Source organism: Dasypus novemcinctus, chromosome 19 (assembly GCF_030445035.2).
Source record: "Dasypus novemcinctus isolate mDasNov1 chromosome 19, mDasNov1.1.hap2, whole genome shotgun sequence".
Classification (NCBI taxonomy): Eukaryota; Metazoa; Chordata; class Mammalia; order Cingulata; family Dasypodidae; genus Dasypus; species Dasypus novemcinctus.
The window spans coordinates 26,643,639-26,670,809 of NC_080691.1; the positions used below are offsets into that span (position 1 = coordinate 26,643,639).

At 49.5% G+C, this 27,171-nt stretch overlaps 1 protein-coding gene across 1 annotated transcript in view; it reads right to left on the reverse strand.

Annotated features, from left to right (window-relative positions):
- Positions 1-27,171, reverse strand: part of NOS1 (nitric oxide synthase 1) — a 112,217-nt gene that overhangs the window by 13,645 nt on the left and 71,401 nt on the right. The window contains 12 exon segments of the mRNA XM_071209808.1: positions 4,863-5,000; positions 5,002-5,033; positions 6,134-6,327; positions 12,588-12,666; positions 13,091-13,229; positions 16,651-16,825; positions 19,936-20,052; positions 21,632-21,733; positions 22,726-22,784; positions 23,305-23,409; positions 24,379-24,523; positions 26,769-26,854. Of these exon segments, the coding sequence (XP_071065909.1) occupies positions 4,863-5,000; positions 5,002-5,033; positions 6,134-6,327; positions 12,588-12,666; positions 13,091-13,229; positions 16,651-16,825; positions 19,936-20,052; positions 21,632-21,733; positions 22,726-22,784; positions 23,305-23,409; positions 24,379-24,523; positions 26,769-26,854 (1,371 nt within the window).

Consider the following 27,171-nt stretch of genomic DNA (forward strand, 5'->3'; position numbering starts at 1 on the left):
TGGGCTTAAATTTAACATCCTAAATCCATCATACTTTTGTTTGCTTTGATACCAATTACATTAGGCAACTTTCAATGGTATGTACAAACTATATTTCTATACATCTCCATCTCTCTACCTTTATGTGGTTCCTGTCACAGATTATATACTTATACATTATGAGTCTAAAACCACTGAAGTATCATTACATTTTATGCATTTGCCTTTTAGATCCTATAGCAAGTACAAAGTGGAGTTACAAATAAAAAATACAATAGTACTGGCATTTATATTTACCCATGTCATTATCTTTATTTCTTCATGCTGTTTTGATCTATTGTGTATAGTCCTTTCCTTTCAACATGTAGAACTCCCTTTAGCATTCTGCATTCCTTGTAGTGCTGGCCTAGTGGTAATAAAGTCCCCCAGCTTTTGTTTACCTGTGAATGTCTTAATTCATCCTTCATTTTTAAATAGAGTTTTGACATATAGAATTCTTGGTTGGGAATTTTCTCTTTCAGTACTGTAAATATGTCCTCCCACTGCCTTCCTGCTTCCATGGTTTTAGGTGAGAAATCAGCATTTAATCTTATCAAGGCTCCCTTGTATGTGACATGTTGGTTCTCTCTTATGGCTTTCAGAATTCTATCTTTGGTATCTGACAGTTTGATTATAATATGTCATAGTGTGTGTCTATTTGGGTTTATCTTGGTTTTTTTTTTTTTTTAAGATTTATTTATTTCTCTTCTCTTCTCCCTCTCCCCCATGGTGTCTGCTCTCTGTGTCCATTTGCTGTATGTTCTTCTGTGACTACTTCTATCCTTTATCAGCGGCACTGGGAATCTATGTTTCTTTTTGTTGTGTCATCTTGTTGTGTCAGCTCTCTGTGTGTGCAGTGCCATTCTTGGGCAGGCTGCACTTTCTTTTGTGCTGGGAAGCTCTCCTTACAGGGTGCGCTTCTTGCATGTGGGGCTCCCCTATGTGGGGGACACCCCTGTGTGGCAGGGCACTCCTTGCACACATCAGTGCTGCGCATGGGCCAGCTCCACATGGGTCAAGGAGGCCTGGGGTTTGAACTGCAGACCTCCCATGTGGCAGATGCCCTATCCATTGGGCCAAGTCTGCTTTCTGGTTTATCTTGTTTGAAGTTTGTTGAGTGTCTTGGATATGTATATTCATGTTTATCATTAAATTTGGGAAGTTTTCAGCCATTGTTTTATAAAATATTCCCTCTCTCTCTCTTTCTTTCTTCTCTTTCTGGGACTCCCACAATGCACGTATTGGAACACCTGAAGGTAATCACAGGTTCCCCAGGCTCCGGTCATTTTTTTTCATTGTTTCTTCTTTTTGCTTCTAAGACTGAATGATTTCAATTATCACTGATTCTTTCTCCTCCTAGGTCCAATCTGCTGTTGAACCCCTTGAGGGAATTTTAAATTTGTTACTACTGTCTTTAGCTTTGTTTGGTTCCTTTTCATAATTTCATATTCTTTTTATATTCTCTTTGTGTTCATCTATGATTTTTCTGATTTCCTTTAGTTCTTTGTCCTTTGTCCATGTTTTCCTTTAGACCTTTGAGCATATTTAGGACCATATTTTAAAAGCCTTTTCCTGGGACGTCTCAGGTCTGGTCCTCCTTGTTGATGATTTCTAATGTTTTACCCTTCGGCTTTGCCTGAGCCATCAAATCCTGTTTCTTTGTATGTTTTGTAACCTTTTGTTGCAACCTAGACATTCTGATATTTAATATTATCACTGAAATGTATACGCTGAGGCATCTGTTCCTTAAACTTGTTTCCAACTAGTGTTGTGACTGAGTTAGCCAGGAGCTAACAAAGAAAGAAGTAAAACAGAAAATACATGCCCCAATCTTTGCAAATTGGCTTGTGCTGGAGTATTCTCCTTCAGAAATTGTCTCCATATAATGAGTTTAGAGAATAGCTCCAGGCCAAAGCATAGGGTCTCTTTGATCCTTTCAGTGCTCTGTTGGAAGACTGTGAGCTGCGTTCTACATGCAGGGCAAATTCTGGGACGGTGAATCCCTCAGGTCACCACCAGACAGACGAGCCAGACATATGTGCTCCCTTTATGTGCACGAAGGTTACTCTGCTCCCTCTGGAACTGGGACCAGGGATCTGCCCTGGGAAGAGCAGGCCATGTGTGCATGGGGGTAGGGCAACTTAGGGCACTGCTTTTAGGAAGACTTTTTCTTGATTTGGCCTTGCCATGTTTACTTAGTTATTTAACTGTATCCTGGAGCTTTGAGAAAGAGATTTATGCCAGTTCTTGCTGGTTGCTCAAAGCTTCTGTGAGGGATGGAGCCCTAAAGCATCTAACTCTACCACCTTAATCAGGGTTAGGGCTTGATGCTGGCTTTTGAATCTAGGCCAGGGGTTGGCAAACTTCCGTCTGCAAGTGAAACCCAGCCTGCCACCTGATTTTGTATGGCCCATGAGCTAAGAGTTGTTTGTACATTTTTAAATGGTTGGGGGACCAAAAAACCAAAAGAAAATTTCATGACCCATGAATATTATATGAAATTCAAATTTCAGTGTCCATAAATAAAACATAATTGGAACCCAGCCACGCCCATTTGTTCATGAATTGTCTTGTGCTGGAACACTACAATGGCAGACTCGAATAATTTTGACAGAGCTCAAAAAAATGTATCCTCTCTGGCCTGTAACAGAAGTTTTGCTGACCCCTGCTCCAGGCAGGCTGGGCCCGAGTCTGTGTGCTCCTGACCCTCACCCTCTCCTGCTAGTGGCTACGGTCAGGAGAGAGGCATTGTGGCAGGGAGTCAAGAGGTGCTGGGCCCGGAGGCCAGGGCAGGCGCAGAAGGCAGGCCTGCCCTTAGCTGGCTGCTAAGGCTGGAGACAGTCTGCAGAGAGCGAGGCTCCTGTTCAAGGCTAATTGACAGCCCCCAAGGACAGGTTGGGGGGCGGGGAGGCGATGTTTGGGGGGAGTGTTGACAGCAAAGCCCAGCTGTTACCAGGGAACGGAGCACCTCCCTGGGGCTCCTGCGGTCATTTGTCCTGCATCCCACAGGCTGTCAAAGGAGGCTCAGGTCCTGAGGCCGCAGGAAGAGCTATTATCAGCGCACCGAGAGGGCCCTGGCGTGCGTGAGATTAGTCCCCGCTGACCTCCAGCTGCAGGGAAGAGACCTGGCTGGGAGCCTAGGAGTTGTGTCCACGCTCTGTTGGGGCCAGGCCTGGCTTCCCACGGCTGCTCCCAGCCCACGGCTGAGCAAGGCGGGGATACTGAGGTGGGCCATTCCTGGGGAGACCGGGGGATTCTCTGATGGCTTGAGGCGGCCCTAAAGACTTAGCTGGTCCTTCCTGAGCCTGCCCGGCAGTCTAGCATGCCTCCACGCCCCCCTTCCTTCCCTCTCCTTCACTTGGGGTCAGACTTCACTGGGGGCCGATGGTTCTCCCAGCCCTTGCTGGTGCCCTCCTCATTTTTTTCTCACATAGACGTTTCCCCTAATAAAAATCTGTGCTCGTTCAGGTCCACCTTGGGGTCTGCTTTTCCAAGGAGCCGGACTAACATGTCGTTCCATTAAATCCTACTTTAAATAATCCAGTGCAAGCTGGTCTTTCTTCTTATTACCCCCTCCCCATTCATTTTAACCTTCTAATCAAGGTTGCATATCTACATAGTTAAAAAAAAGGTTAAATAATTCGGTAAGGTTTATGATAAAAAAATAACGGTCTTCCGTCCCACCTCCCATCTGTTTCCAACGCTCCAGAGGTAACGGCTTACACCTCTTTAAACGTCTCCTCTGGGGTTCATTTTCACATATCTAAATAAGACGCATGCACTGCGGTTGCCTGGTTCGTGCCACCCACCATTCAATCCTCTCCTGGAGAGTGGAAGAAAGTTAAAGCTCGGCCCGGGGCTGGCTTCCTGCAAGGAGCCCGGAGAGGAAGCAGCCTGGGGACGACCCGTAGGAATCTTGTGAGCACGGCTTTGCAGCAGCTTGGGACAGGCGAGACTTTGGTCTCTAAGCAAGAGTGGGAAGCCGTGCTTGGCTCACCCTGTCATCAGTGGCCTCCTCTATCTAGTAACTTCTCTGCACGGGAAAAGGCTTATCATTACGCCAGGGTGCTGCGGGTTTCTTGCGGTTTTCTTTTACTCTAAGCCTGGGTCAGCTCCTGGATGCCCGAGGGTTCCAAAGACAGTGAGAGAGAAGAATGAGCTTTGCAATTTCCACTGCAGGCAGAGGATCTGAGGTGCATGGGGGTCACTCTTATTCTTTCAGGCCTTAGGACGAGGGGGTTGGCTAGCACCAGCCAAAACAGACGAGCCAGTAGGATGACCACCCGCAAGTTAGAAAACGTCAGCCCTGGAAGCGGACTTGGCCCAGTGGTTAGGGCGTCCGCCTACCACATGGGAGGTCCGCGGTTCAAACCCCGGGCCTCCTTGACCCGTGTGGAGCTGGCCCATGTGCAGTGCTGATGTGTGCAAGGAGTGCCGTGCCACGCAGGGGTGTCCACCCCCGTGTGGGGGAACCTCAGGCACAGACAGTGCGCTCCGTAAGGAGAGCCGCCCAGTGTGCAAAAAGTGCAGCCTGCCCAGGAGTGGTGCTGCACACACAGAGAGCTGATGCAGCAAGATGACACAACAAAAAGAAACACTGATTCCTGCGCCGCTGACAAGAATAGAAGCGGACACAGAAGAACACACAGCGAGTGGACACAGAGAGCAGACAAACAGGGGGCGGGGGAAGAGAAATTAAAAAAAAAAAGAAAAATCTGAAAAAAAAGAATATGGCAGCCCTTCCTTGAGCCTGCCACCCGCTGGACAACAGAACCAACCGTACAAGGCTCCCAAGCCCGCCTGTGGGCAGGCCCCCCGGGGCCGTCCGAGGTCCAGGGACCCACCTTGCTGAGGACCAGCAGACGCTGCTTCTCCTTCTCGCTGGTGGCCAGGGCGGCAAACTGCTGCAGCTGCAGGGGTGTGGGCGGCGTGGTGATGTCCAGGTAGTTCTTGAAGGCCTGGAAGACGGTGCAGGGCGGGAGGGCGGTGCTCGTCTGTCCAGTTCCTGATGACTCCTGCGGAGGCGCCATGGGCGTGGGGGTGGGTGGGAGGCAGTGGGGGAGTCTGAGCACCCAGGGCTGGGGCCCAAGGGGGGGAGGCCAGGCCTGCTCCTGGGGCCGGGGCCGGGGCCGGGGTGAGCAGGCCTGACCCTGGGCTGAGCACCCGCTCAGCTCGCCACCGTCCATGCCCCACGTCTACAGCCCGGGTCCTGGGGGAGCCTGGGCAAGCAGCACAGCTGCAATCCATTAGGCAAACGCACCCAAAAAGTCAAAAGTCAAAATGAAAGGATGACAAAAGTGTTAAAGTAGCACGAGACATTCCAGCGGCGTGAGCGCGAGATACGAGTCTTTTGATTCCGTCTGTCCTCTCACCCCTCCCCTTGGAATTCTGGTGTTTGAGAATCGCAAACATGCCTAACACTTATCTAGTACTCTGTATATGCCAAGTACTAGGCTCAGCGCTTTATATCATCAAGCCCTTTAATTCTCACAACAACCCTATGTGGTGGGTGCGATTACTAACCCCATTTAACAGAAACGAAAAATGGAAGCAAGCACGGAGAGGTTAAGGAATCTGCCCAAGGTCACCCAGCTTGTTAAGTGTGAAGTTGAGCAGTCTGGTTCCAGGCCTTGTTTTAATTACTACTCTGTACAGTCTCTGAGTATTTTCCATCCAACATGACCCCTTAACGCAGGCCTCTACTTCATCAGGAGCTCAACCCAAGAAAATGCTGGAGGAAAAATGGGCTGGGTAAGACAGCGGTCTCTCCAGAATGGTGCTTCCTACAGCATTTTCTGTAGGACTTGGACTGTATACTTTCTCCACATTCTGCCCTGACTTCTTTATAAAGGGGATAGGTTGCCGGGACACGGGCTGCCCCTCTGCATGCCCCCAAGCTCACCTGTGCCACTGCGATGAAGCGTTGAGACGCATTTTCCTTTGAAAGTACTTCCCCGCATTATCCAGTGTGATGGACACCCGCCCTCCCACCCGGACTGGGGATTAGGAAGAGCTGGTCTCCTCTTCCCCAGGTACCGCCCGCCTTCGGAATTCCCTGGAGAAGGGAGGGGCCCCCGGGAACGGCCAGGTGGGGATCCCAGGCTGCCGTAGTTACCCAAAGCCGTGTTCCGCTCCTCCAGCAGCTCCACCTTCACGAGCTGGTTGGCAGGGGGTGCGTCTTCCAGCCGCTCGATCAGGGCGTTCACCAGGTCCTCGTGGTTGCCGGGGAAGACGCCCAGGTGGTCCCCTGGCTGGTACTGCAGCTCCTGATTGCCGTTGGTGTGGAGACGCACGAAGATGGTGGCGCGGCTGTAGGAGAGGGCGGGGCAACCGTAGGGCAAGGGCTGCCGCCCGCCGCCCCCCCCTCTGCTCCCTTGTCTGCCCTTGTTGGCTGTAGTTCCCCTGCGACCGTTCTCCAGCCAGGCCTCTGCCCCCAGCCTGCCACGCCACGGCGTGGAGGCACATCACCCGTGAGCAGATCCTTGCAAATCCAGCGGCTGGTTCCCAGCCTTCCCTTGATGATGGGGGCAGCATTGGCCATCGCAGCTCCCCCCCGTTCTTCTCTCGGACCCTAGCATCCCAGCATTTCCTGCCTCTCTTCCTGCCCCGTCTCTCTCGTTGGTTTATGCTCATCTCCCCAAACTCTGGTCATCGGAGCAGCCAGGGCACAGGCCTCAGACCACTTGGCTTTTCTAGCTTGCTGACTGTGCTTCATTTTTCTCTATGGCACTTACCCATATGGTTTATGGCCTGTCCCATCCAGGTACCGTATAAAGTTTATGAGGGCAGGGAATTTGACTGTTTTGTCCACTGCTCTATCCCTGAAGCCTAGAACAACACATGGTGCATCGGAGGTGCTCAAAAAAAATATTTGTTGAATGAAGAAACCTCAGGCTCTGGGGTAACTAGATGCTGGAACAGGCCCCGTTCTGTTCTCTGGTTCTCTCAAGCACCACTACCCCACTGGAGCCACCGGAAGTCTCCCTAAGCTGTGAAAATCCTCTCTCCTAAGAAATCCAAATCCCACTCCCTTCTGCAACCAAGGGTCCTCATATCATGACGGTAAAGAGAAAAAGACTTGACCTTAAGCTCAGGTTCCTATTATTTACCAATCCACCCAATATTTAAAAATGGAGAGATCTAAGAAAAAAAACCCAGGAAGAAATTTGTTTATACCTGCAGGGTCATGTCCTTTTGCATTGATTTTTGTGTCTTAAGTGCAGAAGCCCCGTGAAACCTAAATGGATTCAAGAATGAATCCTCATAACAGGATTATTCCAGTCCCTCCTTCTCCAGTTTCAGTACAGATACAGAGCAGTTTAGGCGCTACCTCAAAACTTTGGGATCCATCAGATTTTGGGAAACCAAATCATGTGCGCTGTTTGAGTTGCCCTCACATTTCAGATTTGCTTTCTCTTTACTACCAATTGTTTTCATTCGATAGAGGCACTGGAAATTCAGCGGGAAGTCTCTAAATTCTCCATGGTACCAACATCAACACGTGAATAGACCAGTGGGACTCGCTATTCAAAGGAGGTTTTTTGCAACAACCAAGAGTCCTTTTGTGCTGCAAATAGCCACCCTTTAAAAAAAACCAGTGGCGGTGGCACATTTTTGGGGTGCTATCGATTTTCTTGCAGCAAAGCAACCCTGTCCCTAGCGCGGTGGGGAACCCAGCAACAGTAATCCTGATAGCCGTGCTAGGGCCTGGGCCCTACCCTCCCGCCGTGGGGAGAGCATGTGTCCTCTCCGGGGCACGCAGCTCTTCAATTCATTGTCTCGCACGACTGAGCCCACTGCCCTCTTCTCGTCCCCCGGAAGGGAATTCGCGGAGGCTGACAGCCTGCAGGGGGTGCTGTGGGGTTTCTAATCGGGAGGCCTCCTCTGGCTACTCAGCCGTGGAAGCCCCTGAACGGCTGGCAATCCATTCCAGCTTTCTCCCAGGGCGTCACGATTTCTTCCAGAAGTCTAGCTGCCTCCATGGTTTGGGCGGAACTTGCTGAGCGGGCGCACTCACCCCGGTGGCCCGGGTATCCCCCCGGGCCTCCTGGGAGTGGGGAAGGTGGTCAGGCAGATAAGGGACAGGGAGCGCAGTGGTCAGGGCAGCTAGCAGGTGGGCCCACGCTCTGCCGGGGCTGGGACCGCCAGCAAGGGGGCTGGCCGGGCGGCCGACCGCGCATGCTCGCCGAGGCCCAACCCCAGCCCGGAACCAGCCCTCGATGCTTTGCAGGACAGAGATTTTCCTGGGAGGCCCTGGCCCAGGGTCAGCTGTCTTAACTCTCGGTTCCCCTGGGGGTTTCTAGGTGCAGGTATTTCTAAGATTTTTTTCTTCAAAGCCTGGCGCCCACGTGGGCAGGTCGAGAAGTAGTGAGAGCAGAAGAGGCTGTCCTGCCACTGCAGCAGCCCCTGGGCCCTTTCCACCCCCTTCCCTTGGGGTCTACCCTATGCGTGGTGTATTTGCATCCATTTACGGAAACATCACACACACGTGCACTCACACATACACATGCACACGGTCGGGGTTCGATAATGGGCTCACAGGGGAAGGAACGGTCTGCATCGTAACGTCCAGATTAAATTAAAAAAAGGTAAAGCTCATCCTTCAATGAAAAGAGTCAATATTGTCACAGTCTGAGTTTGCCAGGCTCATTCAGTCAAGAGATTTACCAGGAGCACCAGGCACGGCGCTAGACACTGGCGAGCAGGTGGCGGAGAGAGGCAGGCAAGGGCCCTGCGCTCACCGAGAAGTACCTGCCGTGGATCTCAGAAGGGGTGGACGGCACGGGTGAGCAGCGATGGTTTGGGGGCAGTGGGCTAAGTCGGCCAGGATGGTCAGGGAAGGCCTCTCTGGGGATTTGAGCAGAGACCTGAGTGGCAAGAGGGAGGCGGCGTGGCTTGCCAAGAACCGGGCATTGGGTCCTGCGGGCGGAGGAAGCAGCGAGTGCAAAGCCGGGAAGGGAAGGAGGCGGGGGCACTTGGATGGCAGCCCACACACCAACGCAGGGCTGGGCAGGAGGGGCTGGAGGTCACAGGGCTGCGCAGGGGCCAGGTCTGTCATGGCCAAGAGTTTGGGGCCCTCGGAGGGCATCAAACTGGGGAACGATATGCTTCAGTTTCCGTTCTTCAGGACCCTGGTTGCTGTATGGAAAGTGGATCCTTGGGAGAAAGGTCGATAGTAAGGAGACAGGTTAGGTGGCTCTTCTAGTGACCCAGATCAGAGAGGATGGTCACTTTGGAGATGGCAGTTAAGCTGCTGAGATGTGGTTTAACCATCTAGCCACACTGGCTCCCTCTGCGATACAGTTCAGAGGCAAAGAACCGCAGTGACGGAGAGAAGGGATATAGAGGGTGAGGGCAAGGAGGAGGCGAGGATGACTCCTGCGATGTGGTCAAGTGGTGATGCCCTCTGATGGGGAAGGCTGGAGAGAAGCCACCGTATCAGAGGGGAGAAGAGAGTTGAGGGCTTTGCTCACCAAGAACTCACTGCTGTCACATCCCACCACCCACTCAAATACCCCAGGGCTCAGCCCCTTCTGCATCTTCGCGCCTACTGCTCCTTCTTCCTTGATTCTCTCGTGACAGTATGTGAACCTCAGAGGTTCATCCCAGCTCCACGACTCCCCTCCTCCTTCTGACTTCTAGGACTTTCTATCTGTACCCCATTACACTCGCTTCGGTGTGGTCTGCTAATTGTTCTGTGTTCATCAGAAAATGTATTCCCATGGTTCTGCTGCTGACTGTGGTGAGTTCTCTCCTTCCATTTGATGAGATAACCCGCCAAAGGCTGTTTACTTCCACTGAAGCACTTTGCTTGTAATTAAGGGTCTCTCTTGGTGGGGGTGATGTGTGATATCTCAGCCATGCTCCCCTGGGCTAAGCAGTCATCTTCGGCCTTGGCAGGGAAATCGGAAGAGAGTGTCAACCTTTCCCACTCACTTTTCCTCTCTTTCTTTTTAGTATACCCTATAAAACTGGAAATGGCATTAAGTCTGAAAATAGGTAGCTACAAACCATGCTTTTAAAGAAAGACCCAGGTACCATTTGGTACTTTTTTGGGTACTGATCCATAACTGGTTTTAATAACATGTTCCAGTTCTTAACCTTGATTCTCTTTTAAGTCACTTTGCCCCTCAGTTTAGAGTTAGCCAAAAGCTGGGCAAGGGATGATCCCAGGATTCCGATCCAACTCAGCATCAAAATGTTTGCAAGTTTCCTTGCCGTTTATGTACCATGTTTTAGGGAGTAATTTTTTGTGACCCAGTCTTTTACAATTTGCTGCTGAAAGTAATTCCAATAGATTATTATATTTTTTTCCATTTTTTTTTTTCAGGAGGTACTGGGGATTGAAGTTAGGACCTCATATATGGGAAGCAGGCACTCAACCACTTGAGCTACATCTGCTCCCCTCTAATATGTTATGTTCTTTTTTCAAAATAAAGATTTATTTTTATTTCTCGCCCCCCCTCCAAGTTATCTGCTCTCTATGTCCATTTGCTGTGTGTTCTTCTGTGTCTGCTTGTATTCTTGTCAGAGGCACTGGGAATCTATGTCTCTTTTTTGTTGTGTCATCTTGCTGTGTCAGCTCTCTATGTGTGCGGCGCCACTCTTGGGCAGGCTGCACTTTTTTTGTGCTGGGCCGCTCTCCTTCCGGGGCGCACTCCTTGCGCGTGGGGTTTCCCTACATGGGGGATGGCCCTGCGTGGCACGGCGCTCCTTGTGTGCATGAGCACTCTGTGTGGGCCAGCTCACCACACGGGTCAGGAGGCCCTGGGTTTGAACCCTGGACCTCCCATGTGGTAGACGGGCGCTCTATCCGTTGAACCAAATCCGCTTCCCTCCAATACGTTCTTAGTTTCTTCTCTTCCAATGCTCCGTAAGTTATCCCTTTCCATAGGGCAGGAATAGGAAGTAAAATACGCATTTCAAATACACTTTCTCTATATGTCACAGATCTTCATGGCCTGATAATTGCCTTTAACTAATTATTCAGAGAGCAATTTACCAATCTGTTTCTATAGTGTTTGAGAATCTAGTTAGGAGAGAACACAAGACCATAGTACTATATCTTGTCGGTCACTTTTAACAGAGGTTACCATGTAGGAAGCATGTCTACTAAACCTGCAGAAGGCATAAAGCTGGGATGGATAAAGGAATAGAAGGGGAACCTACAACATGCCAGTTGCTCTGGGCACCTCGTCTTTAATACCCAGCAGTCTTGCAAAGCTGTCGAGGCTGTATGTGTAGCTATTAGGCACATTAATTTTAGAGGCAGGTAACCAGGTCGGTGTGACCTTCCGAGAGACACTGACATTTTCTCAATTTAAAATGTGGATGCTAATAGTACCTACTGCCTCTCCAGGCCCTTTGTGGGAATTATGAGCGATCATGCCCTCATTCCCAGGTTACTGTAAGGAAATGGGGGCTCGGGACACCTGAGTGACTTGCCAGAGGCTCCGCGGGTGGTGTGTGAGCTGGGGTGGGAACCCAGAGCTGGCCAGCTCAAGAGCCCACTCTTTGCACTATGCCAAGCAAAGAGTCAAGATTTTAAAAGATCTTCATGGGCTGGCACCCCAAAGTGAAAAAGATTCCATTCCACACGGATCAGTGCAAAGACCTTTGCTAGCGCTAACGAATTTACTTCCGCAAGTCGAGGGTTGGAGAGACCTGGCTATAGCATCTGAAGGACCCGAGGTCTACAAGAAGCAAGGACACCAGCCCGATGGGAGAGTACAGAGCTATGTGGCTGTTAGGACAACACCTGCCACCTCGGTGGCATTAGAGCGTCCTGTTCAGGTCGGGAGGGTAAGAGTAGGCTCAGCGTGCTGGGCAGTGATCACGCAACCGCCGCTCTCTAGTGACCAGGTTTGGGAATGATATTCCCTGCAGGATGGAGTGTGTCCTCTCCCTAAAGCCAAAGGCTTGGGAAACCAGGTTTTAGGAAGTACGATCAGAAGGAGTTGGGACCTGGGGGAGATTAGTCAATGTCCTTGGCCTGTCTCTCCTTTGGAAGAATTAAATTGGGTGTCACCAGAGTATAAATGGGATCAAAAGGAAGTTCTATGGAGGCATGGTTTGGTTCAATAATGATTATTGTTAACAATTAAGGCTTCAGAAAAACAGAGTGGGCTGTTTTGTAAGGTGATGAGCCTCCCATCACTGCAACGGACTTTACGCAGAGTCTGGGTAGCCATTTTTCAGCCTTCCAGGGAATGATCTGCAATACTTGGAAATGCTGGGATGCAGTGATTTTGGACTAAGATTTCTTGGTAAAATGAACATAAGCAATTGTGTGAGTATGGGCAACTGTTAAAAATGACTCCTACAATTGTCCTCTTTCCTCAGTGATCATCACCAGCTCCTCTTTTCCATCCCTCTTGATAAGACCTTGACAATGACACAGGGAAAGTAGGACATCCAGATGCTGCACAGCAGCCAGGGAGTCTCTAAGTCACTTCCTATGGTTGGGTGACATGAAACCAGTCCTTCAAGTTAATAAGGCCCTCCTGGGAGGAGGAGGTGGCATCTGTGAGCAGAGGCAGGTAACGGTGGGTGAACCAAGGTGTTCCTACCTGGATTTAGGGCTCTGAAGGTTTTGACGGCTGAGAAGTCGAGCAGCTGACACCCTCTTTTTGTGGACAGTGGATAGACCTGTGAGGAGGAAAATGACAGCTTTCCTGTGATGGGGCTAAGTAGTTGTCAACAAAAAAACCTCCAGCAGAGGGCTATCTACTCCCACTTCCACCGCCTGCTGGACTGAAACGAAGAGGTCAGGCGGCATTGGTTGGGTTTGGTGGGTGGTTGCGGAAAAATTCAGAACAAAATGCAAATTTCATTGACCTAAGCTGAGAAGAGGATGTTCAGGGTAACACACCATGCTACTGGGGGAGGGACAGCCAAGCAAATGCTTTACTGAGGGGGGGCACCATATTCATTTTGGGAGGACTGTATGTACTAAAGTGTCACCAAAGCAATGAACTCTCCTTCTCTAAGCACATTTTGGAGGTCAGATCTCCCAGCTTTCCTCTTCCCCCACTGGAATGAATGCCTCCCCAGGGAAGGTGGTGAGAGGTACCTTGTGTGAGTTCTGGAGCTTCGGCCACATAAGTGAGGCGGAACTTGTTCCTTTTCCAGCTGCGGTCGTTGCTGATGAGGGAGTTGTTTGCTTTCTCAATGTTGACATCGTCTCCCACACAGAATACATCACAGGCTGCCTGTGGCACACATAGGGCTTTCAGTGACCTCTTTCAGTCAAGAGGGACCCTTCCCTAACATCTCTGACTCATGCAATGTACACCTCCATCCACCCATTCATCCATCCATCCATCCATCCACCCACCCATCCGTCCATCCATCCATCCACCCATCCGTCCATCCATCCATCCACCCATCCATCAGTCCTATATTTTTTTAGTAACTTCAACGTGCTGGATACATTGCATTTATTATTGACTCTAAGGTCTAACCTCTGCTTAAGATGTAACATTTCAGCTCATTTATTCCTGAGACAAATATGCATAAAGGCTTAACATTAAACCAGAAATAAATCCTTCAGAATTTCCCACCCATTTTCCATTCACCTCTAGAGATTTAAAATATTACATTAAAGGTGGATGGAATATAAAACATGCCTGGATACCTGCATATAAATTTGGTTTTGTTTCCTTCTTTTTTTGCCAAGTTCATCAGTTCTCCAACTTTATTTATTTTTTTAAAAGATTTATTTATTTATTTATTTAATTCCCCTCCCCTCCCCTGGTTGTCTGTTTTCTGTGTCTTTTTGCTGCGTCTTGTTTTCTTTTGTCCACTTCTGTTGTCATCAGCAGCACGGGAAGTGTGGGCGGCGCCATTCCTCGGCAGGCTGCTCCCTCCTTCGCGCTGGGCGGCTCTTCTTATGGGTGCACTCCTTGCGCGTGGGGCTCCCCTACGCGGGGGACACCCCTGTGTAGCAGGGCACTCCTTGCGCGCATCAGCACTGCGCATGGGCCAGCTCCACATGGGTCAAGGAGGCCCGGGGCTTGAACCGCGGACCTCCCATGTGGTAGACGGACGCCCTAACCACTGGGCCAAAGTCCGTTTCCCAGTTCTCCAACTTTAGTGATCCTAAGAATTACTGTTCAAACTTATTTTGAGATAAGAACACGGGTCATTCAAACATGTTTTTAAGAGTAGCTTTTACCATTTATCCTCCCATGTGTTGATTTTAAAATCTATGTACAGAGGCAGCTGGGGACTCCATTTATAGATCTTGGCACCTCTGCTAGGTTGTAAGCTCCTTGAGGGCAGGTGTGACATTTTCCCCCTTTGATTCCAAAAATGTTTTGCTGGGCAACTTTCTTTCTTTTTTTTTTTTTTAAAAGTTGTTTATTTATTTATTTCTCTCCCCTTCCCCCTCCCCACCCCAGTTGTGTGTTCTCTGTGTCTATTTGCTGCATGTTTTTCTTTGTCCGCTTCTGTTGTTGTCAGCGGCTAGGGAAACTGTGTCTCTTTTTGTTGCGTCATCTTGCTGCTTCAGCTCTCCGTGTGTGTGGTGCCATTCCTGGGCAGGCTGCACTTTCTTTTGAGCTGGGCGGCTCTCCTTACGGGACGCACTCCTTGCACGTGGGGCTCCCCTACATGGGGACACCCCTACATGGCAGGGCACTCCTTGTGCGCATTAACACTGCATATGGGCCAGCTCCAAATGGGTCAAGGAGGCCCAGGGCTTGAACTGCAGACCTCCCATGTGGTAAAGGATGCCCTAACCACTGGGCCAAGTCTACTTCCCCCTGGACAAGTTTCTTGAACAGAGAAAGTATCAATAAATATTTTTATGGATCCTAGAGCTAGAAGCTAGAGATGGCTTAGAGTTCACCTACTCCCTTGCTCATTTTACAGAGAGGGAAACTGAGGCCCAGCAGGAAAGAGGTTTGCCTTCGAATCACTCAACTGGTTAATGTCCATGTTGGGGCTAGAATCCAGTCCCTGATTCCATGGTCTGGTTTTCTTTGGTAAGTCAAGATTTCACTTTCCAACCATACCCTCATATCTCTCTATAGAGTATGGTCTCCTTCTTCAGATATCTTCTAGGTGTCTGTAGGGACTTGAGAGAGGAGGCCCCATCCTTTATGTTCTTTATCTTCCCCCCACAGTGCTTAGTAACAGGCCCTACTTCTGGAGGGCTCAATCAAGATTGGCTGATTGAAATCAAGAACCATCATATTATCTCAATGTGTGAAAAAAGCCAAGCTCTCCTGACTCTCCCTGTCTAGGAGGAAATGCAGAAGCATGTTTATCAATGCAGCCTCAGCACACAGAAATCCTTACAGTCCAGAGGCCTCAGTTTCCCCTTTTGCTCTCTATCTGCAGTTCCGTTAAAGATTAAAAGCACCGATTTAATGAGAGAAGGTTGCATAGTCTCCTTCCTCCTCCTCTTTCTGCCCTGGAGCTGCTGACAGGAAGGCCTTCCAAGGCTGAGTAAGGAGCAGGTGAGGATGGCACCTCTTTCTGTTTCAGGATGGACAGTTTAATCATTCCCCTCATGCAGAGAGAAGGCCATTATTCATGTATTCTGCTGTGACCTTATATCTAGAACAGCACCGTCCTACAGGATGTTGTGTGGTGATCAAACGCTCTGCACTGTCTTATATGATAACCATTAGCCCCTTATAACTACTGAGCACATGAAATGTGGCTGATGTGACTGAGGAATGGAACTTTCAGTTCTATTTACTATTATGAGATATAATTCACATAGCATCAAATTGATACTTTAAACTGTATAAGTCAGTGGTTTTCAGTATAGTCACAAGATTGTCTAACCATTTCCACTACCTAATCCCAGGACATTTTTATCAACCCTAAAAGAAACCCTGTTTCTTAGCAGCCCCATTCTCCCCTTCCTCTGGCCCCTGGCAATCATCCATCTACTTTCTATCTCTATGGATTTGCCCATTGTGCACATTCCAGGTAAATGGAATCATACAATGTGGGGCCTTTTGTGGTGGGCTTCTTTCAATTAACATTATGTTTTCAAGATTCATCCATGTCATAGTGTGTATTAGAACTTCATTCTCTTGTATGCTGAATAATATTCCATTTTATGGATGTAACATATTTTATTAATCCATTCATCATATTTAATTTTGATTAGTTTAAATTCAAATTCAAATAGTCATGGCTAGTGGCTACAGTATTGGTCAGTGAAGATCTAAAATGGCTAGTGGCTACAGTATTGGTCAGTGAAGATCTAAAACAAGAGGAATAAGCTTATCTCAGTAGATAAATTGGTGAGATCTGAGCTGTCGGTCAATGAGACATGCCACTCTAGTTTGGCCAACCAACTCTATGTTTTTTTGTGTACTTGTTTACCAAATGTGAGTGAGGGTTGGATTTCTCTTAGTCCTGAAATTCCAAGGGTCTATGATTTTTCTGGACCAACTTGTTGCCCATAGTGGATGACGGTGGTTTCTGGGTAGAAGATGTGTGTTTTAAGGCCACCCAAATTCATCTGAGTTGTTTACGGTGTATTCTGGCTGGCTACATGGGGAAGTACCAGGGGTTTTCTCAAATTCCTCCTCTTTCTCGATGGTTTAGGAACCCTGCCCTTGGGGAGGTGGGGAGCCCCTCGGTCTCTGAGGTCTGGGGCACAATTACCTTAAACACCTTCTTGGCCCAGGTCCTGAAAGCCTCTTCCTGCCCACAGAGCTCATCCCCCTCCTTCATCTTCAGGATCCTCTCCCCACCCAACTCTTCCAGGAGGGTGTCCACAGCGTGTCCAAAGGCACAGAAGTGAGGGTACGCCCGGGAGCCGAGGCCGAACACGGAGAACCTGCCAACGAGACCACGGTCAGTCCATGAAGGGGTCTGTGGGGGCGGTGGTGGTGGTGGTGGTGGGTGGGAGTAGGAGTCTTAGCCTGTGCGGGAAGGGCCCCAAGCCCATCTGTGGGAGGCCGTCTTTCAACCTGGGAGCTCTCAGGGTCTTGTCTCCTAAAGTTTTGGTATCTACTAGGGATTACCATCCTCAGAAGAAAATTCCCAAACTGCAATTGGCCTTAAGGAAGACGAGTAGGGGGCAGCAGTGACTTGAAACCATTGGGCCCCTTCCTTCTAAGCTGGACTAATTGGGGAAATTTGTCTAAGTTGGCAGAAGACTTGAATTTTACGAGTGACGTTACTAGATTAGTTTTAAGCACAAAGATAATAAAGACTATAACACAGTGGTTCTTAGGGACCAGAATTAATACCACGAAACATTCTTTTTAAAAGAGATCAAAGACTTATAAATATGCTGGCGCCACTCATTGTAAAATCTGTGAAATTCATTTGTTCAATAAACCCTCTTGGCATAGAGACCACCAAGAGACATGTCGGTGTAGTCCCTGCTTGAACCGATGGGGTTCAAGTTAAGGAGAGTTTTCTCTGTGTTGGGGTGGGAACCCTTTGCAGTATGGGCAGTGGAGGCCTGTGTCCCAGAGATGCCCTCCTGCTAATTTAGAGTCCTACAAATGTTTCCCACTTCCAGGACTTGGTCCTGCTTTAGCCTCTGCACCTCACAGAGACTGGAACAATAGGTCTGTTAGCTAGATAAGAACAGCCTGCCCCACTTCTCTCTAAGGTCAGAGCGTTCTACTGTAGACTGCCGTCTCAGATAAGTCAAAGAATGGAACTGTTTAACTGACTCCATGCAGGATCCGACTCTGCCCCTGAATCAATTCTTTTTAGACTAATGGGATAAGATGGCAACATTTTGAGGTGAGGGATGATGGAAGGGGATGGGAAAGTTAGGAAGGGTCCTTCTACCATTAGAGAAGGAGCTTGAGATGGGCTCAGGTATCTCAGATCAACTGGAGGTAAAATAGTTCAATATCTACTCCTTTCAAATTTGTATCTACATTTTCTCGTCCCACCCTCTTCCTTCTTCCCGTGCCTCCCCTTTCCGGCAGTTCCAGGCCTTTTCTGAATCAGTGTGTGTGATTAGCTAGTGTTTCTCCCCCATCATTCCTTAACCAGAGATTGTCTTGAATCTGGATAGCTCTCCTTTTCCTCACAGGGCATTGGCCTGACAGGTAGAGAGAAAAGGTGACCACATGTCTTCTAATTCGAGGGGTGCCAGGAAAGGGTAATCCTGCCAAACCAGCCCCTTTAGCATTAGCCTAATACTGACCTGGAAACTCCAGTGCCTAGTCCTGCCTTGTGGTTCAGGCATCACTTCCCACACCTCATTATTTATGTCTGTGATGTCCACCATATTGGACTACCACTGGTACTATGAGCTATTGATCAGGGCCCTTTAACTTGCTTTCTAATTTTATCCACTAGCTCACCAAACCCAGCTCTTATTCACAGGTATGTTCACCAACAGATGGTTCAGGTGAGTGATTCTTTAATTTGCTCCCCAATGGATCTGAAGACATACATCACACTTACTACTGGATTCCCACTGATATCACAGTCATCACCTTATGATTTTAAAATCCAATTTCAAGCCTCTAAACCAGGGCTTGACAAATTTCTATAAGGGGCCAGATAATAAATATTTTAGACTTTGGGGGCCAAGAGGCAAAACTGAGGGTATTATGTGGATTCTTGTACAAAAAGAAAGAAAACACATTCCTAAACAATTTTTATTGGCCAAAAAAATAATGTTGATCTAGAATTGGGCTCAAGCCTTGCTATTGCTATTTTTTTTTAATCCCCCAGTAATTGAGTATAATTTTTTTGTAATACAGGTCTACTATCGAGAAAAAGGGAATTAATTTTTGAGCGGGGGATAACATTTTGCTTAATGGGGGTTCAAAGACAGTGTTTTCAAACATCAAACTGGTTGCAAAGGTTCATCTCTAAAAACCATTCTTAGCGCATGGGTTGTACAAAAATTAGCAGTAACTAGGCTTGATTTGGTCTGTGAGCTGTAGTTTTCCAACCTCAGTTCTAAACTGTGATAGAATTAATAAAAGAAACATGAGTCTGACTGTCAAACTGCAGAACTGTTTCAAATTTGAGCTAAAAACATGTACTGATGAATGTGATACTTCAGGATCTAGGAATCCTTCAGTTTTTTTTTTAGGGATTACTGGGTAGGAAGCAGGTGCTCAACCACTGAGCTATACCAGCTCTCCCCCTTGAGTCTCTATCATCTACTAACCATTGCTCTGAGTGCTATTGGAGAAAGTTCAGTTTAGTGAATGTCTGAGAGATCCTTGCCAGGCCTCCCCATCCCAGGCCAGGGTTGCCTATGTTAGTCTCCTCTTGAGCAATATTCATCAAACCAATGGGTAGACATCCTGGTTTTATTTATTTCTAAATACCCATTAAACAGAATATACAACTATTGAAATACAAAATATCCATCCACTTAATACCTAAAGTAGTCCCATGGTCTGTGGAAATAATCTCATTATACTGTGGAAAACATGGGATTAGGTTAGCATTTTTCACATCTGGCTGCACATTAGAGTCAACTGGGGGATTAAAAATAAATAGCAATAGCAAGGCTTGAGGCCAATTCTAGATCAACTACATTAGAATCCCAGGCAGTTGAACTTGGATATTGGTGTACTGTAAACACCCATAGCTGATTTTGATGTGCATCAAAGGGTTGAAAAGCACTGCATCATGGCCGTTGATACCAGAACCCTCTATTCAGTGTAAGAACATGCCAAGGGCAGCTTACTGAGCTATTTCCAGGGATTAACATCCTTCAGCAGTAATGATGGGATGAACCCTGGGAGATGGGGCTCTGGGGAGCGAGATGGGAAGGGTCAAGTGAAGAACTGAGGGAGAGCAGGTAGGGCACTTTATTGGGAGGTCCCAGACGGCCAGGGCACAGCTGGTTACATGAGGGATGAATGGGCAAAGAGAGCCCCTGAGCCACTTTGCAACTAGGCCCAGCTCCCCAAGAACCTTGGTCTTCTCCACCCTGTTCAACCTCATGCTCACCTCACATTTGCCAGGGGTCCAGCACTCTCAAAGTTGTCTCTGAGGTCGGGCCCGTCGCCCGACGATTTGCGGGAGTCAGAGTAGGAGGACACACTGTTGAATCGGACCTTGTAGCTCCTGTCAAAATGAAAGGGAAGCTGGGAGCTCTGGCTTGGGGCCCCGTCCTGCGAGCAACATACCTGATGGATCTTTGGGTTGCCAGGTCTGCTTCTAGGACCTTTTCTTGTGTGTTGAGTCAAACCATGATACTCCATGGCCTTTTCCAGAATATACCGACTTACCTAGCACAATGATAACCATCTGTCTGCACTTGCCCCTACCTCCTTTTAAAAGGTTTCTGATCACAGGTGACCCAGGAAACTTGAGATCCAGATACAGTGATTTAATCATATGATGTCAGGAATAGAACACCACCCCCTTACCACGAGACCATACTTCCTTGCTTCCCAAGTTTCAGTATGCACCAGAATCACCCTGGATCTTATTAAAATACAGATTCTGATTCAGTAGGTCTGGGGAAGGGCCCGAGATTCTGCATTTCTAACAAGCTTCCAGGAGAAGCCAATGGTATCTGTTGGCTTCTAGACCTCACTTTAAGTAGCTAGGAACTAGAACAGCGGTGTCCAGTATGGTAGTCACTGACTCCATGTGGCTATTTTAAAAGTTAAATGAATTTAAATAAAATAAAAAAGTAAGCTTCTCCCTGGCACTAGCCACATTTCAAGTGCTCAATGACCATAAGTAGCTAGCGGCTGCCATATTGGACAGTACAGATAATAGAACATGTCCATTACTGCAGAAAGTTCTACTGGGCAGTGATGAATTAACCCGTTCGACACTCTCCTTCCGTGAAGTCTATGCTCCTTCCACATTTCAGGGGCCTTTCAGTCACCGTGGAAAACATGAAAAATGTTCAGCTCTGACACGTGGCATGAAAAAGATTAGATTTCTTATTAAGTTGTTTTCAAGGGGAAGGAAGAGGTCTTTGGGACTCAAACCTCAGCACTAGGGGCTCGGGAGGTTTGGGACTTAAAATGATATCCAGTTTTCTGGTTTTCCTCCAAAAGTGTTAAGTTCTGTTCTCAGACAAGTGAAAAAACAAACACTAAAAAAAAAGACTCAAAACAAAAACTCAACACACAAATCTGAGTGCAAAAGACAAAAAAAGGAAATTGCGCATCCTGGCAGCAGGGTTTCTAAGCTGGATGTTCTTCAAAGTTTTCGCTCCAGCATCAGGAAAGTTCTAAATATACATAAGTGTATTTTCTGCCCTAAAATAGTCTCACATTGAGTCATTGCGCCAAATAAGCCATGCAACATATCAGGGGGTGGCTGTGTCGTTAGTGTGGGAGGGAGGATTATGGGGTAAAAATAACAGTGAGCACTTGTATGAGCTTTTAGGTTTTTCCAAACGCTTCCCTGTTTGTTATTGTCCTTTGATCCTCACCGTGGCCCCCAGAGATGGGGCAGGATGAAGATAAGTTCTCCCCATTTGGCAGATGAGAAAGACTGAGGCCCCGAGAGGCCAAGCGCCTTGCTCAAGTTTGCTGAGTAGTTCGGGGCACGGCGTGGGTTAGGGCGCAGGCCTACCTCAGTGGCCTTGGATGCTCAGGCATTAAGCATGAGTGTACACGCACGCGCACACACGCACATACATATGTACGTGCACATGCACAAGCACACACACACGCACTACCTGTCCTGGCTGTCGCGGGCTGCAGCCAGACCATGGACTTCTGAGTCACCTCTGGGGAGGGGAGGCCCTTTACGGGGAAAGAAACGCAAGGGTTCCGGGTACCTAGAGGGGAGAATGGATGGTGCCCTATCTCTCCCTGAAGGAGGGGCAAGGGGAGCCTGCTGGGAGGACCCCCAGGATGGGCTGTGAAGAAGAGGGGCAGGGAGAGTAGAGACAGGTGCTGGGGTTGGCTGCAGAACGAGGGCCGATCACGAGGGACTGGCTGCTGTGCCTCCGCTGGAGCACGACCGTCTGTAAATTTGGCATCATGAGCTCAGCAAATAGAAAACCAAGAGGACTTTCTGCTAAACACAGCCTCTAAATACCAGCCAGCTACTTCATTTGATGCCCACCCTCAGACCTCGTGGGGATCGTGAGGAAACACTGATTGGGCTGGAGTCAATGGAAGGTGGCTCAGGGCGCACGGCCGTAAGTTCTATGCTTTATGGGGAATTGAAGGGCTGTTCGAGGGTCATTTTGATTACAGGTGTTCTTTCACGTCGCAAAACACCTCTAGACCCAGCCCCCACAATAGATGCGATTCCACCACAAACGCCTTTTGAGTACAGTTATTTTTCACCTTGCTAGCTATCTTGAACTTAACCTCCACTTTCGCTGTAACTCCCTCATAAGCCTCGGATAGAAACATTCCGAGGGAAGAAGTTCATTTCGCTGATTTTGAAAGTAGGATTCCTGAAAGGGGAAAATAATAAGAACTGATGTTTGCACAGAGCTCTTAACTTTTCCAGGACCCTTGCATCTACATTCTGCTTTGATTTGTACAAATCAGAAAGTTAAAGCAGTATTATATTCCCCACTGATGGAAAAAGAAACTGAGGTATAAGACTGTGAAAGGACTTAGCTGAGGCTCCTAGAAAGAGACCAAAATATCAGCTCCAGTGGTAAAGGGACACCCCACTTGCTAAAATCGGTCACGTGAGGATGTTTGGTCACAACTGCCACCTAGAATGCAAATGTGGCTCCCAGGTGCTGAAAGACCAATTTTTTTGGCTTTTCCCAGGGGTGTCATGACATTGGAGGGGTCATTTACTTACTTCCTTTCCTCCTGTACAGAGTTAGGGTGTCTCATTTCCATCAAAGCACAGCCGAATTTCTAAAGGTAGAAAGAGATGGGTGAAATGTGAATCAGGTGGTATTAAATCCTGAGTAGGGCTGCGCACTGATGGTTTGGAGTCCTGACTGGCAAAAGGACAGCCTGATGCCTGGGACCCCGGATGTCAGCGGTGGTCAGTGGCTCAGGCTGGGCAGCCACGCTTGAGCCGCAGACACCTGTGGGAGGGTGGGTGTGGGCCCCCGAATCCTGGCACACAACTCCTCTAAAATGACATTACCCATTTTTCTCATCTGGGGGAAGGGACACCAAGTTCTTGATGGGAGCTTCCATTCCTAACAAGCAACTTCCTCAGGCAGCAACGTTTTCACTGTGGACCCGCTAAAGTGGGCGCCCCCAGAACCGCCCAATGTTGGCATAACTTGGATCCAAACGGACATCGCTGACTTGGAGGCTCTGGGAGGGTTTGCTACTGAGTAACAGGTGTAGGGCAAGGGTCCCAGCGGCTGTCCTTCCCTTCTTCCCTCTGATGGAATCTCATGCTGGACAGAGCTCAGCTCACCTCCCCGTTCTCAGGGGGATCTCCGTTGCCAAAGGTGCTGGTCACCACCAGGACCAGAGTCTCATGCTCCAGGTGCACGATGTCATACTCCTCCATGGACATCACCTGGTGGGAGCAGGACAGGGAGGGAGAGGCAGGAAGAAGGTGATGAGAGAGGAGAGGTGGGAGGGAACAAAAGGGATGGGGGGAGGAGAAGAGCGAGAGGGACCAGATGAGTCGTCTCCTTTGGAAGGCGGACCTAAAACGCTGGGTTGCCACTGTTTCAAAGGGCTCAGGTGGGCAGAGCTAAAAGCTTTCTGGTAAGGTGGGGCCTTACTTTGGACTGAAGGACTGGGGGAAATGGGCAGGGGTTTGGCCGCCAGGAGAGCTAGAGCTTGATGGAGACCCTTGGGCTTCTTAGAACCAACTGGTCCTGGAATCTTCTGACCTGGTTGGACCCTGGTTCACGGACCAGGTCTTCTCAGTTCTTTCTGAATCCTCTCTCCAGCCGTGTGACTTAGGCCAAACAAAGCTTGTGAGAGCTGACTTAGGAAAAGACTGCTGCCCTGCATCTTTTTTTTAAAAAATATATTTTTATTAGAGAAACTGCCCTATATCTTGACATCACTTAAGCAACATTTTTCAAAGTTAGGCTTAGGGAACCCCATCTCCTGAGATGCTCCATGTTCAAATATTTTCAGGAAACATTTATATGCTAGCCAATTCTCTTTTGGAGACTGTAATACATACTCATAGAAGGAAGGTTCTGAGAAGTCCTGCAGCAAAGAAACCTGTGGAACTGTGTTTAAGGCAGTTTCCCAAACTCACCTCAGAATTGTTTCTCATAAAGTTTTTAACATTTTGTACTAGAGATGGGGACTTTATTTTGTGATCCCCGGACCTTCAGTTTTCATGGGGAGAGGAGCATCACAGTCCAACGAAATTTACGGAAATGTGTGCACGCGGGTGTGCGCTGATGTGCATCTTTGGGTGTGACTCCATCTGTTCCCTAAAGGTTTTCTGTTTGACCGCCCTCTCTCTCCTTCCCACACTGATTTAGGGGGAGCCCGGGAGCTCGTACTGCCCGCTACCCACCTTGGCGTCAAAGGCGTGTTTGAAGATCTCACACAAGGTTTTGGCGTAGGCCTGCGATTTGCCTGTCTCTGTGGCGTAGAGGATGGTCGCTTTGACTCTCTTGGCCATCGCCTGCCCCATCAGCTTGGCAGAGAACTTGACGGCCCTGGGAGGCAGAGGATGGAGAGGAGAAATGGGAAATGGAGACGCGAGAGAAGACCCTGGGGTGGGACTTTGGTGCAAGAACCATGATCCGTGAACTCTAACAGGAGAGCATTTACTCTCTTGATCTTTGAGGGTGTCAGGGGTCCCTGGGAGAAACTGGAAGCCTCTGAGTTTAGGGACCATAGTGTTTCCTTTATTAAATCCCCCAGAGTAACACGTCACATGCTAAAACAATTGGCAACTTTTGTTGATTTGCTACTTGATTTGTTGGCTCCGGTCTCAGGCACCTCGGTTTGCCATGCATTGCCCCCAAAGGCTGATCACTCAGTCATTCTTTCATTCATCAAATATTTGCTGCCTGCTTGCCTATGTGCCAGACCTGTTATAGAAGCTGAGGAACACAGGTGACATGGCAAGGGACAAGCTGCTGTCAGGAGCTTATGTGCTGGGGATGTGTGTGTGTGTGTATGAGAGAGAGAGAGAGATGGAGACAGAGAGGGAGGGAGGGGGAGAGAGAGGAAGAGAGAAAGAAAAGGGGGGGGAGGAATAAATCATTACTAAATCACTAGGGGCTGAGTCAGAAGGGGATTTAGAGGTTTAGGGGGTCCTGCTGTCAGCAGGGCATATCCAGGGTCTTGCACAGAGCCTGGCACCTAATAGGCACTAAACAAACACCTGTCAAAGGAGGGAATGGATTTTAAAGATGCTGCCCCTGAAGGCTTGGGAAGGTTCAACGTCAAGTCCAGGGTCTTTCTAGCTAAAGGGCACAGCCCAAGCCAGGGGCTTTCCCTTCTCCTGGGGGTGGGGGTAAGGGGCAGTTGGGCCCGAGGCAGGAATCCCTGGGCTGAACCCCCCCCCATGGCTAGTTATCCCCCACCTGGGGATTGTTGGCGGTTCAGTCCTGATATTCAGAACCAGGGAAGCCACCCACGTTGGAGGAACACAGAAAGGAAGAAAAGGTGCCTGGGGGGTTCTCTTGGCAGGAGCTGAGCATCAAAACGCATCTATAATTAACTTCCATTGTTTCTCCTCCCAACTTAATAGTGCAATTAATGTTTTAGATTTTGCCCTCCCTTCTTCCCCCCGAGTTGAACTGAACAGAAGCCAAAGGCTTGTCCTCGCAGAGCAAATCTGTGATGCCACCTTTCAGGAAAGAAAGGTTGCTGCTGGGCTCTGGGTTGGCTGGGAGGTGGGCATGGGGGAAGGGGAGAGAGAGGGAGGAAGAGTGTGGGTGAGGGCCCCCAGGCTCCGGGCGGGGGGGTGGGGCCCAGGGTGAGTCCCTGCGAGGCCCACCAAGCCGGGTCCATGGCAAGAGCAGCACCTGGCGTATAACAGGTGTCAGACAGGGAGCTCTGGACCCAAAGGGCTGAGGACAGGCAGGCACAGAGAGTCCATTCCAAGCAGGGTCTCTGCCGAGCGGAACGGTGGAACTCTCTTCTCTTGGGCAGAAGCGTCTCCCTTAGTCTCAGTTGGTCACCTCCTCTTTGTCAGCTGGTCCTGGCCGGCCAAGAGAGCCTCAGGAAAGTAACCTTGGCCCCTGCTGTTCCCTTGGTCCAGAAGCCCCTCTCCTCTTTGCTCAGTTGCATCTGGTTCACCTCATTCTTTGACTCGGGTGTCACTTCCTCCAGGAAGCCTTCCCTGATGCCCAAACTCTGTCAAGTCCCTATTTCGGGCCTTCCTCGAGGGTACTTGTCACAACTGCGGTGTCACCAGGTCTGGGTGATTCTTTGACGAATGAATGAATGAATGAGTGTGAGCCTTCTGAGGGCAGAGATGGCAGGCACCCTCTGGGCTCACCACAGTGCCCCTGGAGCCTAGCACGGTGCCTGGTACAGAGTATGCGCTCAGTACTCACTGTTGATTGAACGAACGAACGAGTGAGTGAGTGAAGTTAGAGGCCAGACCTGGACGAGAGGGTCCCCCAGGCTGGAGCAGGCTCATCCCAGCCCCCCACCCCTAGCTCGGGCTTCAGGGACTCCTGCTGGTAGCCTGGAACCAGTCGGGGTGGGCTGTTCGCACCAGGGAAACTGGCAGATGCTAGCAGGGAGCAGTGTGTCTGCTGGTGGTGGTAGGAGAGTCAGCTTGCTAGAGGGCAGACAGCTGGGGCGAAGGAAGTAGGGAGGGTCCCAGCCTCTGGGACCACCGAGTCACGTCACTGACGTCCCGTCCGCAGCCCCGCTTCCTCCTGGGTGCCGTGTCCCTGAGCCGCAGGAGCCCCCGGCCCCCGCCCCCCGCCGGGCACTCACTCCGCCAGCTTCTTGAAGCCGATGGCGCGCCGCTTGGTGGGGGTCCCATTGGTGCCCTTCCAGACGTGGGTGTTCCAAGGATCAGGCTGGGGAGGGAAGCCTGAGGTCACTGCCACGCAGGAGGCTGGCGCGCCCCCGGGGCTGCCCCAGGGGCTCGTGGCCACCCGGCCGTGCCCACCCCTTGGGCCTCGGAGCCAGCGATTCCGCCGGCGTTGGCTGGTCAGGGCCCCCGGCCTCGGCCTGCTGGACCTTCCTGCTCGGCCTCCAGCCCCTCCCGGGCGCCCTGCCCCTGAGCCCGGACCACCCTCCAGCAGGCATGCGCTGTCCAGTGCGAGACCTGAAAGACGGCCAGAACAGAGATACGCTCGAAGCCCAAAATACACACCGAGCTTGAGGACTGGGT